The following is an 18,571-nucleotide window of genomic DNA, read 5'->3' as shown; positions in this document are numbered from 1 at the left end:
ATTTAATACCTAGACCTGGATGGACACATGAAAATCTTTTCGCCACTAGCCCTATTACCTCCTTTCCCACAATATTTCCTCACATCAGAGCTTCCCAACACTGCAAAGTTTCAGTTATTAGGGTACTCAATCAGGCGGTAACTCTTTACAACTTCCCAAAAGCCCACAAAATTAACACTCAAGGATAATTCTGTGGCTATGACTAAGCCAAGACTGTTGAAATAACAAAGCACTTATACTCAGAGGCAGGAGTTTGACAGTCAGGGGCATGGAAGTGGTAACTGAGGAAATGCTCCCAGATGAACTTGCTAAGGGAGAAAGTAAAGAGAAGAGCAAGCTGAAGTTCACGTCACCTACGCAAGGCTTTCCACTCCTACCAGAACTTGGGTTTACAAAAGAAAAGAGTTGACTTGGCTCTGGAATGCAAAGCAAACTTGTGGCTGGAAAATACAGAAGAAATCTATCTAGAAAGAAAAAAATGATGGGGAATATCTTTTGAGACTAGTTTGGAAGTGTGTCTATCATTAAACTTCCATGTTTTACAACTATTCCATGGGGCATTACTGAAAAGAGAAATCAATACAGTTTCCAGCATCATTAATGACTTTCTTTTTTCTAACTCATAATGCCTCTTAAGGACAATCCCACAGAACTTTTATATTGCTTATTCTGTTCCTCTTTCTGTTAGACAAAGACCTTTGTGCCACTGAGTCTAATCATGGTGGCTGGTTACTCCTTTTCAGTTCTCCAAGGAAACAAATCATTCTTTTTGGATGACATTTTTTTTACAGGAGTGCAGAAAAATCTCAGTTATTTAACATTATCAATGTATGAGATTTTCCCACCTACATGATGTTCCCCTAACTGAAGTTTCCCACTTCAAACATAAAAGATATTCACTAATGTTTGTTGGAAATCCTCTTCTAAAATGCATTGATTTACAGCATTGCTTCCTTAAAGAGGAGACACTGCACACAATTTATTGACTCAGATGTCATTATTGAAATCTTTGAACTGTGTGGTGAGGTACTGTTTTAAATGTTTATCTTTCCTCAGAGTTAATATGTTCAGCCGTAGCTCTGTTATCTCCATACACTGCTGCTGACATTCTTTTTTTCCCATTACAGGTTGCAGCAGACTAAGAAATCAGGTAAGAATGAAGCATCTAATAATGGTAAGCTATTGTGGGTTAGCAACCCTCTAGAATCAAACCTACTACGTAAAGCAAGGAAGGGAAAACTAACAGAGTGACACACTGAGTGTCCAGTATGAACCAGTCTTTGTACTCAACAACTGGTATATAATCCATCAACAACCTTCACAGCAACTTTGTGAGGATGGTTCATAATTTTCCATCAACTAATAACAGGATCCTGCAAAAGTTAAGTTCCTTTTCCAATCATCCAGTTAGTAAGTGAGAAGGCTGGAATTTCAGCCTCATCTCTCCTGATCCTATGCTCATGTTCTGTCAACTCAGTCCTGTATTGAAGTTGCAGAGAGCTGAGGGTAAGTGGTGCTAGTATTGCTAAGAAATACTCATGTCTACTCTGACATTTCCTTCCCTGTAGGTGTCTCTCTCCACCTTCTCCTACCATGGGGCTTGGGGATGATATCTGATAGGTGAATGTGAAAGGAGAAATTGTCCTTGGTAGCCCAACCTCTTCTTCCCTTTCTCTTAGGAGTGGGCTTTCCACAGAGAGCCTCTGCTCTCCTTTGCTCCACTCCTGGGTGGAAGTGGGGGAGGTCAGTTACCGCGAAGGAGGAGTCCATCTAATTCTGGATTCAGGAACATAAAGCACAGTTCCCCACCGATGAAGCCACGTCCTCCAACCTTGTCTTCATTGGTAACAAAGTTCACACTTTGGCCTCTGACTGCTTTTTCCTTCTTACATCTCAATTGGTATGGAAAGCAGAGAGGCAAAGTCCAGTTACTTATTGTGTTCCCTCCTCAATCAACCCAATTACCATCTTACACAAAATCAAAGAAGCAGAAAAAGACTTTAATGTTTATCTTGCACAATGCCTTAATTTTAAAGGTAAGGAAAGAGAAGCTCATTGATTTAAGTAACCTATAAATAATGATGGAAAGAGGATTATTAGAAAGGGGTAAAACTCTTATGGAATAGACATTTCCATTTATAACATTTGTAACAATCACATTTCTATACATTTTCAGGAGCCTGGAAAATATTGGAACCTTGATAAATGACTGATACTAGTTTTACTATTTTAGTACCAGATAGTAGCTAAAGTACAAAAGCATCAAATTGTTAGATTATTTCCATGATGTGATGACCACCAATTCATATCCTACTTTCAGGATCTGACCTAAGTGCCGTGTTCTTTCCCCCCAGCTCTGGACATACTCTTTGTTGAAGGTAGAAAAAACATTACTACACATTCTCTAGAGCTCCTCCCATCAAGAGGTATAGACTACTTCTCGACTCCTTGAATTTGAGGGGGATCAAAAGACTGGAACTTGCTTTGGCCAGTGGGACGTTAGTAAATAAGAAGCAAACAGAGGCCTGAAAAGTACTTATGCAGAAGGGCTTACATTTGGGAACCATGATACAACCACATGAAGAGCATGAGCAAGCCTACAGGAGGATGAGGCCCAGCTACACGAATGGGCCCAGGAGACACCAACAGAAGTCTGCTCAATCAATCAACAGAATAGGGAAAAATAACAAATCATCATTTAAGCCACTAAGATTTGTTGCAGTTTCTTATGCAGTAAAAAATTAACTGGCACCTAGAAATTGGCACCTAAAAGTGGCACATTGCCATAATAAAAACCTAAAACATTCAGCATCAGCTTTGAGACCAGATAGCGGGTGAAAAGCTGTGAAGTAACTATTAGCCCAAACAGGGCAAATGGCGTGCAAAATGGTAGTGGAAACTAGACATGTGATGAGGAAGCTGGACAGCAGTGAGGGAAGAAGGTAACAAAACAACAGGCAAAACTGTTTCCTGTGGTAGCATGAAAGGCTGAAAATGCACACAGTGCATCTGGGTCTGGCTGGAAGGATCTGCAGCCAGAATGTGGGGGCTGCTCACTGAGTGTTTCCAGCTGCATATAAGGTTCTGCAGGACAGAGATGAGCTAAAGAATGAATTACCTACTTAATGAACACTGTTCAGAGAAAACAGAGAGGAACCAGATTGGAAACCTTTTGCCTCTCCAGTGTCTTCAGCTGGAAGAAAAGGTTGTTATAATAAGAACTCGTCTCGAAGTAAAGGCCTTTATAAAATTAAATATGGTGCCTAGTAGCCCTTCTCATCTGGATAGAAGGGGCTCTACAACACCTAAAGGTGTTAAGTCAGAGCAGCCTGACACTCAGCCCAAAGTAAGAGGGAGATCTCCCTGACTTAAAAAAATTTTGTGGTTCTGGGTCTTAGGGACATGGACTGTAGGAGATTCTTAGGAAATCCACAACACTTTTAAGACAGTTTTATTCATAAGCACAAAAGCATGACCTAAAAGAGACAGAGACCATTTAAAGGAAGAGGCCTCTGGGTGTCCAATTTCTATGAGCAGGAAGTAGGCTAAGGAAGCCATTAAGAAGCAAAAATAAGCCATTTCTTAGGGAAAAGGAAGAGTGTTTCCTACAGGGAAGCCAAGAGCAATGGAGAAAATATATACCAGTAAACCACTCCTGAGAAGCAGAATGGGGTCCTAATCAAGGATCATCCCCTGACCCAGGAGCTGGGGGACCAACAGTATACACCTGTACAGAGCTGCGGTGGATCTGTGATTGTTATTTGCATCCTAGTCATGTGTTTTTGTTTTTGTTTTAGGTTTCCAATGGATTTTGGTTTTGCTCTCCCTATTTCACAATTACATACTGAGTGTATATGGGGAGATAACTTATTTTCTTAACCTACTGTCTCAGGATCAAGTGGATTCACATCTCAAGAGCTGTATCTGAGGAGCGTCATCTATACCCAAAAATGATGCAGATCATGGATAAGCCTTGGGACTTAGAGGCTGATAGTCATAATGAGATGAGACTTCTGGGAATCCTAGAATGAGGGCGAGCAAATTTTTCTTGGAGAAACGTGAACACATTTGGCCAGAAGCACACTGCCCGTGATTGCCAAAAAAAATGGTCACAAATTCTTAGCAGTACCTCTGATCAAGAAGTTGTATCAATTTCTCCACCCCTTGAATCTGGACTTAGCCACGAGACTGCTTTGACAAAGAGGACACTCAAAAACACGACTCAAGAAGAGGCTTGAATAGCATCGGCACATTGGGGCTTGCTCTCAGTTATGACTGGGGATGCTGAAACCACAGTGTGAGGAAGCTCAGGCTACCCTCTTGGAGGATGAGGCCCACATGAAGAGAGAGACCACCCCCAGATGACCCACCACTGCAGCTGAATGCCTAAGCCCAGGTGAGCCGAGTGGGAGAACCACCCAGTACTTACTCAGCCGCTTACTGCTGTAGAAGCTTCACATGGATTACCTCATTTAATCCTCACAACCATGAGAAATAACAAGATGATTCAGAAGTAGTTTGTTATACTGGCAAAGCTGACCGATACACCCCCCCTTTAGGTTTCTCTATACTCCATAATGTGTATTCTTCTTTAAAAAGGACCTAGGAGAATGACAGGAACCATGGGCAAATCATAACTTCTGAAACATAAATGCTCATCACTTAGAACAAAAGTTTTGCTGTAATTTAAAAACAGAAATAGAAGCAGCACATACCAAATCACTGTCCTGGTGTTGGATGTCACCTAATGACATACTTTGATTTTAATGCAGTGTGCAATATTCTATTCCTATTGTCTTCCCAATGGATTTTGGCCCCGGGCAAGTTCGCTATAGATTCAGTGTGACCAAAGAAAATGACAGCAAAACGTTCTTGGGGTGAAAGGGTTATATCCAACTTTATTTCCAGGTGGCAGGTCAGTCACTAAAATCCCGTTCACTCAGAGTGAGTCTACATGCAGCAAGCCGGTCTCTGCCTCTGGGCCCCTCTGTCTGCACAGCCGTCCTCTGGGCCCCTCTGTCCACACAGCTGTCCCGCACAGCCGTCCTCCAGGCCTCTCTGCATAGTCATCCTGCAAAGCTGTCCTCTGGGCCTCTCTGCACAGCCATCCCACACAGCCATCCTCTGGGCCTCTGTCCTCGGCGCTGCCAGCACTCCAGCCTCTGCTCTGCTCTCCTGCAGCCTTGCAGCCCTGCCACCGTGCCTTGCCCAGAGCACTGGGCAGAGCTCTTTTTATAGAGTCAACAGCCATGTATTGCCTACCGGTGTGCAGTGAGCTAGTCAACCAGGGCCAGGTGAGAATCCTGGCCACAGGAATTCTCATTTTATCCACACTATTGTCCACAAACGTCGATATAAAGCATACACATAAAAGGAGCATCTGTTTAACATGTCTGAGGACAGCCCTCCTTTCCTTTTGAGGGTTGTGGTCATAATCATAGTAAGGAGAAGAAAAAAAAAACAATGCTAAAAAAAGATTATCTCACACACAGCAGACTCCACAGGAAAGGCTGTGCACAAATGACTGATGCTGAAGTATGCTGACAGAGTTCCTGGGCATTCGGGGCAGAACAGCATAAAGACAGAGGCAGCTTAGTCTTGGCTGAGTTTCAGCCTGATCAGAGGTTCTGAGAACCTGAAAAGCCTGTTTTGAAATGGAGGTAGGGAGTTGTAAGTGTATCGCTAGAAGGAAGAGCGCTGCACAGGCAAAATGCAACTTCCTGGCGTGACTCCATCGCCATATTCCAAACCTTCCTGTGTCATCCAACTCTGGACCAGACACGTTTCTTGCTATCACACTATGAAGAATAAAATTAGCAGAATGTGACCTAGCTTTCTAAGGACCACCAAAAGTTGATAATGGCCCTGTTAGTCTTTCAGGGTGTTAATGCCAGTAGGATACTTCTTTTCAGAGTGGTCGAATCTACTTAGAATTCCACATCTTCTCAGGGAAATGAAAGCCATTGGTGAACTGTTGAGCCTGGGAGATACTCAGATCTCACCTCTGCCACCACTGGGCCTGGCCTGGGCTGTATAACAGGTATCTGGGTTCCCAGGGGTGAGAGGGCAAGTCCTAATGGATTAGTGCTTTTCAAACCCCTGCTTATGTCACATTTCCTTGTAGTCACCTTCTCTACACCTGACTTTCCCGAGTACACATACCTACTGCACGGGATGGTGGAGAGAAGTAAATGAGGGAACCCATGCAAAGCTCTTAGAACAGTGTCTGGCAGAGGAAGTGTGTACACGCCACCTATTATTATCTGTTCTGTGATTTTAATTCACTTGAAAAGCTCAATCCAGAAAACACATTTGTATCTTTTAAAGATGATTTCTATATTCTGGGCAAATTTTTGGCAAACTGAATGTTATTTTTGCTCCCTTCTAAAATCCCACTAAAAAAGGATATACACAGACATACACCAACTAGGATAAACATCAGAACAAAGAGAACAACAACAAAATTTTGGAAGTTATAAAGCCAAGAGACAAGTGATAACTAGCCCAGCAGATATAAGAAAGCTGAATCCTAAGCTAACAGTGGAGAAGGCCAGGTAAGAGAAATACCCAAGGGCAGGAATCAGAATTAAAGGCTGAGTTCCTATCGAAAGGAAGTGATGATGGGATAACAAATAGTTTGGTTAATTAGAAGCCTTTTGAACAAGTGGGAGTATCTGCCTCCTGCTTCCCACACTAGCAGGAGAGTACACGGGCTAGAACTCTGAATCTACACTGGCTCAGAGACACCCATCTTGAAAGAGGAGGATTAAGTGAATGTTGGACCTCCAAGCCCTGTTCCTTCATATCCAGCACACTGACCTACATCCAACAGGCAGGAGAATGGAAGATGCTTTCCATAAAACAGAGAGGAAGAAAAGAAGAGTAGAAGCAGACATTACTACCTCTCATAACACAATAATTAAAAGCCTGGTAATCTTGTAAGCATAAAATTAGATAAAAGGCCATAGATGAAACAGTGACAAATAGACTGATTATATATAAAAATTTAGTATATGAAAAAGCAGCCATCAAAAAATAATAGCAGAGGAATAAATTTAAGTAACTAGGCTGGTATAATTGACTAGCAAGAATTTATTTCTCTCTAATCCTTACCACAGACCCCATAATATGCCTCAGGGCCATCAAAGAATTTAAAAAGCAAAATTAATAACAGAAACTAATGGAAAGTAAAGTTGAATATTTATCAGTATTCTGGGACAATGATTACTTCTATGAGATATGAGACTATGGAAGAAATCTCAAAAAAGATAAACAGATTTGACTAAATGTGCAACAGAAAATAACAAATATTAAAAATTAAAGTGAGCAGTTGGAAGAAAATATTTGCACAAAACATAACAGAAAATATATAGGTACTCAATATTATGTGAAGAGACAACTCCAAATGGTAAGAGAATAACAACAATAAATTATTGAGTAAAATACAAAGACAATTTAGATAAAATATTCTCAATAAAAATGATATTCTATTTAGCAAATAAATACAGATTAAAAATAAGATAACTAGTTTATACTTAGTAACTTATCCAAAAATGAGGGGAAAAAATCAGGATGTAAGAGTTAGCTATGCTTTAGTTACTAGGGCTAGATGGAAAGAATAAAGGTAAAAATAGTTATTGTATGTTTATGCTGCTATAAGTGGTAGGTAGAGGTATCTAGATGTCAACAGAAAGGAAAAAATGTCCTTGGCACCCTAAGTTTCTGCAAAGGGCAACTAATAACTTGACCAATTTTCCAATCAAACAACAACAATATGCTGACTAAAGGGGATTATCCACTACCAATGGTTAATCTCTTCAGATGAGTTAACACTACTATAATTTTGATTATTTAAGGAACCAGTTTCATCTTTCAAAGAGTTCCACATTTTCAAAAGGAGAATATATTTCATTTTACCACCATAGCCTTTTATTTAAAAATTCCAATATTTAATGACAATATAAAAGTTTAACTAATTTACAATTAACAAAGTATTCAACTGGATTCAGTGGCTAAACTCATTACCTGCCCTCCAGCAATAAACCAAGTTCAAACTATACAAAATAGAAAGAGTAAGAACAGACGTCTATAATTATTTCCTTATCATTCATATACTCCTTATATTCAATATTTACAATAAAACCAAGATAAAATATGGAAAATAAATTAAGACTTGAAATAAACCAAGGAATATGCCAGAGCACAAGAGGAAAGACGTGAGAAAACATGGCACATGGTCATCGTAGGACATCGCATGTCCATTCATGTAAAATCACACATCAAGTCTGAATTATATTTTCATTTGCACTTTAGTTTTTAACTCCATTTTTTAGTATCAGTGTTGTTTTAAGATGCTAGATGGCATGGATGTGTTTAATCTGACTTAAGCAAGACACAGCAGAACATTCTCTATCTACCTCCACCTACATGTAAGGGCTTCTCCATGATGGCTTAACCCTCCCTTCCCTGCAAAGAGTCATTTGGGATGGTATTCCCAGTAACTGAAGTAGACATTCACAGGTTAAATATGCAATGTTAGCACTTGACATATTTCCTTTGTGATGCCAGGTTAAACAAAAAATAGATTCTCAACAGAGAACAATGTGGTTACTTTCTCAATCCAGGGATCGCCTCTTAATGAAGATGTTATATTTAAGGTTACTTATTTATTGTAATAAATGTAAATAAATTGCAATAGAGGAGTCACAGGTGATTCAAAGATTAAAAATCAGTAAGTCACAATCCTTGCCCTCAACTAAGCTAACAATTTATGGGGAGAAAGAAGGTACAGAAATAATAGAAGAGTAAAACCTGTCCAGAAAAGGAAAAAAAAGACCCAGCATGAGCTGCAAAGTAGAGACTACAAATCAATACCAGGACTGCACCCTCTTCCACCAGGGCCTGGAAAGTGAAGTACAAAGACAAGAGCAGACACTGACTTCTGAGCAAACGTGGTTCGGATTTGGTCTATAACAGAACCCAAAAGCAATCTGTCAAGAACCCTCCTGCCATTATCATCAGATTCTTAAATTAACTTTAAAAAAACTGCAATACAAGCTCATGATTTGGGGAGCTTTAAGTTTGTTTTCTTTTACTGTATATTATATATTAAAATATTGACAAATTGACTTCCAGCAATGGCACATGGAATCTGCTATAAAGGGCAAGGGTGAAAGCCACTACCTCTAGCCTGCTGGGAATAAGGCTCATGTGTTCCTCTGTTGTCCTATGATTCAATGGCTTCTTATTAATTTGAAAAATCCTAATAGTCTTCATCACCATCAAAGAGTATAATGGTTTAGTGCAATGGTCTTCAAACTACAGCATGTACCAAAGTCATCTAGGGAAAATTTGCTGAAAATGTCAGTTCATGGGCTCTACTCCTAAACATTCTGTTTCAGCAGATATCACATGTGAATCTGGACTTCCCTTTGTTTTCTTTCTGCTGTTATTTGGTTTGGGGGAGGAGTGTTATTTTTAAATATCCCAGTTAATTCTGATTCTTATAATTTACAGGCTACACAGTGAAATTCACTGGACTGGTCTGGGGCCTTTCAAAGGTTTACAAAGATGACAGAGGGGAGGAGGAAGAGGAGAGAGAGAAAATGCAGCCTACTGTCACAAAATTTTTTACCATTTCACAATTTTTAAGCCTAGAATTATAGCAAAGACATCATACATTACACTGTTGATCTGGGTCTGACAGCCATGGGATTTTTGTTAGCTGTGGGCATCAAAGGGTACCCTTTTCTATTGGGCACTCTCATTCCATTCATCTGAACCTACCCTCACTGATCTCTGGTGCATCTCATCTTCCTAGGATTAAGGCTACTCTGTCTCCTTGCTGTCTGGCCAGCAGGTCTAAATTCTTAAGAGCCCTGGACAAAATGCCACTTTCTGGGCTCCACTCAGCATGGCAATGGTCTGGGTCAGAGAGGCATAAGAAAGGCCATTGCAGAGAAGAATGCTCGCTTCCATACCAATGTGGATAATGTGATACACAGATCCCCTTTAGGACTAACGTCCTCATTGTCCCAGTTGCCAAATGTTGGCTGCCAAAGACTCACAAACCCAGCAATTGTCTCAGATGGAAGAAAGCTGCTTAAGCCCAAGATTACACCTGCTGCCTGGTGCAGCCCACATCCAGTGACTAGCCAATACAGGGGCTGGAAATGATCAGCTCCCTTGCTTCAGAGTGACAGAACAACACTGAAGGGCTATCCCAGCTCCAAAATTCCTGCCGTTGAGGCCGCCACTGAACATGCCCCCCAGCTCAATTTCTCCCTCTGTAATCCTGCTGTTCTCTCTCCCTGTCAAGTGTTCTTCCCAGACCTCCTTCCAAGAAACCCCTTTATGCAAATCTCAGATTCTATTTCCAGGAAACTTGACCTAAGGTCCTGAACCTCCCCCTCTTTCAGTCAATTGCTGACAGCAGTGGAGTGGGCCTCCACACCTTACTTGTTGGGTAATCTTGGGTGGTTACTTAATTTGTCTAGTGTCTTCTTCCTCATCTATAGAATTCCTACACAGATAACTACAACAGTAATAAAACTTACATTTCCTGTTTTGCCAAGCTTTTATGAGAATTAAAAGAGAAGCTGTATAAGCACATCCTTTATAAATTATGAAGTGCTATATAATTATTGTCAGCTAACATTACTATATGTTAGTTTAGCATGAAGTAATCAGGGAAGGGGGCAGAGGAAGTGGGATATTTACTAATGCTATATAATTTGGCTTACATGCTGTGTCCTACTTTATCTCAATCAACAGATTTGTGTCACCAATCAATATACCCAGGCACAGACTAGAAAACTAGGAGGCAGTACATGCATTGTTGCAATCCTGAAACTGAAACAGAAGAACAGTATTTGTTCAGTCTGTTTCCATATGAAGATAGCAACAGAGAATTTCCACTACTCTGTAAAGTCAGAATTCACATTATTACCCAATAAGTCACACAATGAGTAATGGAATATTATTTTACATCTTTGAACAGAGAAATAAGTCAGAGTTGAGCATATAAAATGGACAATACTTTTCTAGGCAACTTAGTATTTTCTAGATGACGTTAATGATATAGCCACTGAAAAGAAAAGTACATAATTAAGTTGCAAACATTAATTAGCTCAAGAAGGATGACTGGAAATTGCCAATTCTAAAATTCTCTGTATATTAAAAATGACCAAATTATTGAGCTTTAAAAAGAATTGAATGAGATACACAAATAATTCCTGGTATCCACAGACTCAGAAGGAATGGCCAATGAATGACTTACTCTGACAGAAGATTTCCTTATCAACAAAAGTCGCAGAATGGTAAGAACTGGGTGGAGGCTTACAGACCTACCAGGGTCCCCAACCCCAGTGATTCTTTGCTCTCAGGGAAACCACAGTTGAGTTGAGGAGGAGAAACCCACATGAAATATTAACTAAAACCCTTCCTTTTTGTGTTATCTGAGCACTGAATGAATTGTAGACAGCCATACAGGAATTCAGACCAATGAATAAATATGTGGGTTGGATCATCCCCAAAGGCTTTATGTTAGTCTCAAATAACGGGAAGCTATAAATATCTTAATTTCCTGGTAAATCTAAAGAGATGTGGAAGGGAATAGTTTCTTCATAAGTGGAGAAAACATTTTAAAACTTCAAGTTTTAGACATCTGGACGCCAGGGTATTAATTCAAGTCCAGGTTGGTTGAATCATGAAATAAGGATTATAGTGAGGAGTTGGGGCCAGATTTGGGGGAGATAAGGGAATGGGTTGTTAGTCAAAAATACCTTTACCAGAACCAAAGGAATCTATCTGTATGCTGCAAATGGAAAGCAGGGCCTATAAGAAGAAAACGTGTGTCATTTTGCCCAGCTAAAATCAAGAGAACAGAGGACACATCAGGCCAGCTCCACTTAATAAAGACCCTGTAAGTTAGAGGCAAGAGGAGCAGACACGCACCTGCTTCCTTAAAACTGGAGCAAAATAGGCCCAAGAAAGCAGATTACAAACCATGAGTGTAAGACCTGGAGTTATGTTCCTGCCTGCATATGTTAGTAATTCTTTCCTGCTCTGTGGATATATTACCACCACCACCACCACCTGGCCCCCCTGCCAGCCTTTCTGCTTCTCCACGGGAGGGATGCTACAGTCTCAGCAACAAAACAGAGTATGTGTAGGAAACCCAAAGCCCCAAACATTCAATAGAGGGAAGGGTGGTAACCAAGGTAGCACTAAGGGCACAGTTTTTGAAACTCTGGGAATCGAAACTCTGGGAATCTTCAGTCACTGTGAGTCTCCATTACAATGTTTCAAACTTCCAGGAGAAATTTTCGGATTATTTTGGGTTAATTCCTAAACCAAACAGGCATGCCTTGAGCAGGAAGTAGCAGGGGGGTGGGCGGTGCCATGCAGCAGGACAGGGCCACTGGGGGTCCATGTCATCTTTCGGGCTATTCTTGGGTGAGGAAGAATTGTTGGGATTGGGACAGTGACCCCAATTAGAGTTCAGTACAGTGTCCATGACTCCCTCCCTCCCTTCCTCCCTCCCTCCCTTCCTCCCTTCCTCCCTTCCTTCCTTCCTCCCTTCTTCCTTCCTCCCTTCCTCCCTTCCTTTCTTCCAAGCTCTGGAGCCATGTGCTTGGGATCAATTCCTGGCTCTATCAAGTATTAACATTACACTTCCTTCACCTGCCAAAAGCAGTAAATTATAGCATCTATGTCATAGGATTGTAGTGAGCTGTAAAAGACTGAATTCATGTAAGGAGCCTAGAGTGGCATTAATAGGCACCCAATAAATTTTAGCTGTTATTCTTTCATTCATTCATTCAAAAATTTTTAATGATCACTGATTATGTGTCAAGCAATATATGAGGTCCTCACCATCCTTTAGCACAAACCTTCCATCTGTGAGCCTACCCTAGTAATTAACTAGACATGTAAGAGGCATCCTAAACTCCTCCCTCTCCCGCACCACCCGTTTCTAAAGATGTGGCCAGGTTCTGCCTATGAATCATCGGTCAGCTCCTGCCCTCTTTTCCATTCCTCACTCTCACTGCCTGACTCAAGCCTTCTTTAATTTCTCTTCTCACATAGTACAATAATCTCGTGTCTCCCTAAGGCTCCTATTGCTCTCATCTAACCTATTCTCCATCTTGATGCTAAACTGTCTTTTTAAAACACATATCTCAGAACATCCTCCTCCTGCTGCATCCTCTTTAGGATGCCTCTCCCCAGCCCTCACCAGACAGGCTGGAGTTCCCTGACTGTGCAATGCTGACCCTTCTGCCTGACAACTCTTCCTCTTACATTAAGGGTCATTTTCAGCCAACAAATACTTCCTAACACTTTTCATAAGCAAAGCCAGCCCAGACCCGAGAGTACACGATAAAGAACACAACCCTTTCTTTTTCATGGAAAATGTAACTTTGACACTGTTGAGGGAGAAATGGAGTATGGAAATTAAGGTAAAGTCTCAAATTTAGCATTGGTTCCCTCACTAGTTGACTATCTTACAGAACTGGAGAAATTGAATATATTTTGGCACCAAGTCCAAAGGCACTTCAGCAGATTTCAATCCTAATAGTAAACTGTGACACCATAGATTTTTCTCATTTTGACTCATACAGCTATCATGTGTTAGAAAAGATTGAACTATAAAAACAATGATCAGAAAGTTACTTCAATATTAACTAAAAGTATTTCTAACTTATAAAGTTAAAAGCCATTAATTTAGTCACTCTGTTTAAAAGGTGATTAATTGTAACATCCTGTGATTGTCTAGGGTGAATAACAAGCGGATTTCTACATGGTTATTAAATAATATAAAAAATGGTTAATTCAAAAACCTTAAAAATCATACCTTTCTAATTTATTTTTAAATCACTTGTTGACTGAAACACCTATTGAATAAGCACAACAGGCTGCCTATAAAGATAGTAGATGATTAAACTCAATACCTTCCTTGTCCTTCCAGCGGTGACAACCCATTTCATTCAAAATCCCAGATCTGCAGAAACATCAGTCATATTTGGACAGAAGCTCTACTATAGGTATAAATTTGTCATATCACTCACCTCCTTCCATTGGATTTTCCAGTGGATGTTCTAGCCTTCCACATGAGTCTTTAGGGACCTTACTGGCAGGATCTCATTTTACTCACAGTTTGTACAACCAGAGTCTGGTGAAGAGCTTGACACAGGAAAGGTGCCCAATAACTGTTTGCTGGTCTGAACTCAACTCAGCTCCAACAGAGATGCTGTCCCCCTTTCTACTTTGTGTTATGCTAGTGTACAGCCCCTTCCTAAGAGCTATACAGTTGCAAAGGGACCTATCAGCTTAAACTTTTTAATTTCTCAGCTCCTACTGGTATCACAAATTTTCATGTGGCACTAATCTACTAAAGACAAAATTTTCATTTGGCACTAATTCCCTAAAGACAAACTGTCTGAACTACTTTGATTCAGAGTGACATACAATCCACTACGTAAAATGACATATTTCTCTCATACCAGCAAAAGCTGTAAGAGGCCAGTTTTTGAATAATGAATTAATTTTCTCTTGAGCCTCTGTGGCAAAGCACATGATTTTAATGATTATCTTACATCAGCCTAGTGACCCTAGCTGGCATGCTGTACCATCAGGCGCTTTAGGAAACTGAACTTTAACTGCTGCCTCCTATACCACCGGCAAGGGTTTAACAGTGAATGCATTTCCCATCTTACTCTTATTTTAAATACAGCCAGAGCAAACCTCACTTTCCAAAAGTTCATTAACAACGTCTCACAATTAAAGAGAGCAGCCCTGTGACTCATTTTTGGAAACCCGTGTGGAAATAACAGCTCCTCCCTTTGCTGAGAAATGGCTTAAACAAGTGCATGAGAACCCACAGGAAGTAATACAGATCTCGGCGTGCGGCAGCCGAGTCTAGAATCCCTCCCGGGATGGTGTGGTTCTCGCAGGCGCACTGCACTACTTCTTGTCTTTATTACTCTTTTTAAAAGAAAGTCTTACGTGACCGTGGAAGGAACTGTTTCAAGGTAGTATCAATTTCTCCGTATTTCCTGGCTCCTGAGTCATACTGTCAAGTTCTAGACAAGTACCCATTCCGGTGCTTTGGAGAAACTGCAACCTATTAGGAAGTGAGGTTAGCAAACCGAAGTAATGCCTCCACTTATTCAAAAGGAAAGCAAAACAAAACAAAACTGCAGCCTTTCGACCTAAAACAATAGTCTCCGATGGATACTTTATAGGGAAGCCTATCAACAGGTCAACTCTGAGATAAGTTCTATGAAGCCCTGAAGGCACAGTGCCCTGTCCACAGGGAGAAAGACAACCGCGTCGCTAAGAGAAACCCCATGCCGCGCTCCCCGAGGGCCCAGGGGCGGCGCGAGCACCGGGCCAGACCCGGACCCCCACGGCAGGCGTCCCTTGAGCCCCGCCGGGCGAGCCCAACCCGCGGCCCCCAGTCCCGCAGCTCTCCGCGCGCGTCCCGCTCCTGCGCGGTGAAGGAGAGAAAAAGAGGTACCAGGAGAGCAAAACGAACCAGGGACGGGCCGGAACGTGGGCACCGAGAAGCCCCGTCCCGCGCCGGGCGCCGTGAGGAGGAAGGAAACCCGCTGCGCGAGTGCCGGCGCCTCCCGCGGGTCCCGCGGCCGAGGCTGGGCTCCTCTTCGGCCGCCCGAGCTTCGCGCTGCCGCCGCAGCTGGACGACACCGGCCCTGCCCCTACCCTGGCGTCGGAAGCGCCCGCAGCTGGGGGCCGTGCCCCGCCCTGGGCCGCCCGCGCCGCCGCCCCGCCCGCCCGCCCCGCCAGGAATCCCGGCGCACCTGCCTGGGGGGCGCCGGCGCGGCCCTGCTCCAGCCCCTCGTCGCTCCTGGCTGCCGGCGGACGCTCCGGGGCCTCAGGTGGGCGCGGCCGAGTCTCCTCACGCCCTCCCCGCCGCGGCCGGCCACCCCCAGCGCGGGGAGGGGCGGCCCGGAGGCGCGGGACTTTCCGCGGGAATCCCCGCCGCGCGGCCCCCACTGCGTTTCCCCGGCGCGGGCGCTTGCAGCCTGTTCTGCGCGTGGGAGTGACTGCGAGAGGCTGCGGCCGCCCTGCACCTGCGGCGACTCGAGGCGGCGGGCGGGGAGGATGCGGGTGACCCCGAGGCTGACACTGGCTTCCCAGAACCCGCCCGGAATCACCCCTCTCCAGGGGCCCTTAACACCAGCCGGGGTCCCCATCCATTCACTACCGACTGAACGTCCACGGAAGTGCCGAGGACACCGCCGTGACCCAAACACCGCCAAGACCCGGCCCTCCAGGACCTGGCGCTCCAGCGGGGAAAGATACACAGATGAAGTGTATAGTATGCGAGGTGGTGGGAAGTATTTTGAAAAATAAGGGAGAGGCTTAAAAGTTAGCAAGCGTTCAGAGAAGAAAGCAAGTCTCGCATCAATGGGCACTAGCAAAGAAATGCAGGCGCCCCCTGGAAGAGCCCCCAGTGGCCAAAGCTGGAACAAGTTGAGCCACACAGCAAATAAAGTTGTAGGTTACAACCCCAAGTGAAAAAAAAACTCATGAGTTCATATTTTAAAAATAAGTGGTTGAAAAAATAAATAAAAGATTATGAAGAGAGAAATTATCCCTGAAGAATTCCCTATAGTTTATGTAGATGTTTGGCAATCAAGGAGGAGAAGCGTAAGGTCCCACTCTGCAAGCATGGGCTGCTCAGTGACTTTCTCTCAAACCTCCAGTATGGACAGTGGGGAAAAGAGTAACTTTACAATGGAAATCCCTGGGGAACACTGTCAAGGCCAAGTGATCAAGGTCAAACATTAACAGTCATAAATTGTATTATTAGTAAATACTCTTGATATGGTATGATGAAAATGGTACTTTACCTCTGTGGTCTTCCTTCCCAAAACCAATAACCCCAGTCTTACCATGAAGAAAAACATCAAATAAATTCCAATAATGGGACATCCAACAAAATATCTGACTGATATTCCTCAAAGTTGTCTATGTCATTAAAAACAAGGCAGGTCTGAAAAATTGCTGCAGCCTAGAGGAGCCCACGGTGAAGTGACAACTAAATGTATGTGGTATTGAGGATGAGATGCCGGGATAGAAAAAGGCCATTAGTGAAAAACTAAGAAAATCTGAATTAGGTCCGGATGGACTTCTATTAGTAATAAAATATCAAGATTGGCTCATTAGCTTTCATGATGTACCATATTAATTGTAAGATGGTAATAAGAAACAAAAAAGGGAACAGCACATTTGGGTACTCTCTGTACTATCTTTGCAGTTTTTCTGTAAATCTAAAGCCATTATAAAAAATAATGTTTATTTTGAAAGTAAAGTAAAATAAGAGAGATGAGAGATGCTATAATAAACTAAAACAAAACAAAGGTTTATTGCAAGGGCTCTAAGATGAAAAAAAAAAACAGTTGGGGGAGAAACTGATGTGGATATTTTGGTTAAGACCACTTCATGTGGAGGGCTCTGCAGATGTAAAGGCCCTGAGGCAGGAGCATGTTTGGCCTCTTGGAGTAATACCAGTGTGGGTAGAACAGGATGAGTGGGAGAGAGTAATAGGTGGTGGAGCTGGGGGTGGGGAGCAGAGTATGTAGGGCCTTGGTGGTCATGAAGTGTTTACATTTTATTTTGATTGAGAAAGGAAGACATCGAAGAATTTTTTTAGCAGAGGAACAACCTGATGTGACTTTTGTTTGGTTTCGTTTTAGTCCATTGTTGTGCTGAGGAGAATTAGAGGATGAGGATGGAAGCAGGCCAACCAGTTAGGAAGCTGTGATGGTTATTGTTTTGTGTCCACTTATCTTGGCCATGCGGTGCCCTGGCAAATGGTTAAACCTTATTCTGGGTGTATCTGTGAGGGTGTTTCTGGGTGAATTAACCTTTGACTCAGTAGAATGAGTAAAGCAGATTGCCCTCTGCATTGTGAGTGGACCTCATCCAATCTTTTGAAAGCTTCAATAGAATAAAAGACAGGGGTAGGGGAGAATTTGTTCTCTCTAGGCCTGTCTTAAAGATGAGACATCAATTTTCTCCTGCCTTCAGACTCAGCCTTAAACTAGAACTCACATCATTTGCTCTCTTGCTTCTCAGGCTTTTGGACTCAGACTGGAATTATGCCACCAACCTCCCTGGGTCTCTAGCTTGCCAACTGCACATCTTGGGACTTCTCAGCCTCCATAATCAGGTAAGCCAATTCCTTAAAACAAATCAGTGTCTTTCTCTCTGTATGTGTGTGTTTGTGTATTTTTGTTTATGTATATGTGTACACACATAATACACACACACACACACACATATATACAGTTGACCTTTGAATACAGTCAAAAAGTCATGTATAACTTTTAACCCTGGAAAACACTTTACTAATAGCTTACTATTGACCAGAAGCCTTACCAATAGCATAGACAGTTGATTCATACCTATTTTCTATATTATATGTATTACATACTGTATTCTTGCAATAAAAAGCTGGAGGAAAGAAAATATTTTTTCAAACTGTGTCAAATCTCCAAAAATTTTTCCATATATTACTGACAATGATCCATGTATAAGTGGA

General features: G+C 42.3%; 1 protein-coding gene across 8 annotated transcripts in view; it reads right to left on the bottom strand.

The window, feature by feature from the left end:
- The window catches only part of STX11 (syntaxin 11), a 43,087-nt gene extending 25,907 nt beyond the window's left edge, over nucleotides 1–17,180 (bottom strand). Inside the window, exon 1 of one of the 8 annotated variants that reach the window (XR_012124294.1) lies at nucleotides 15,822–17,180. Coding sequence is in view for 1 of the 8 variants with exons in the window: in XM_017671337.3 (XP_017526826.3) it covers nucleotides 14,070–14,079 (10 nt within the window). In the remaining 7 variants the exon portion in view is untranslated. The other 7 variants (XR_012124296.1, XR_012124295.1, XM_037022036.2 and 4 more) reach the window with 7 other exon arrangements.
- Nucleotides 17,181–18,571: the final 1,391 nt, after the last annotated feature.

This window comes from Manis javanica, chromosome 13 (assembly GCF_040802235.1).
Source record: "Manis javanica isolate MJ-LG chromosome 13, MJ_LKY, whole genome shotgun sequence".
NCBI classification, from domain to species: domain Eukaryota; kingdom Metazoa; phylum Chordata; class Mammalia; order Pholidota; family Manidae; genus Manis; species Manis javanica.
The sequence above is the reverse complement of the archived record's forward strand: the minus strand, read 5'-3'. Positions and strand labels throughout refer to the sequence as shown.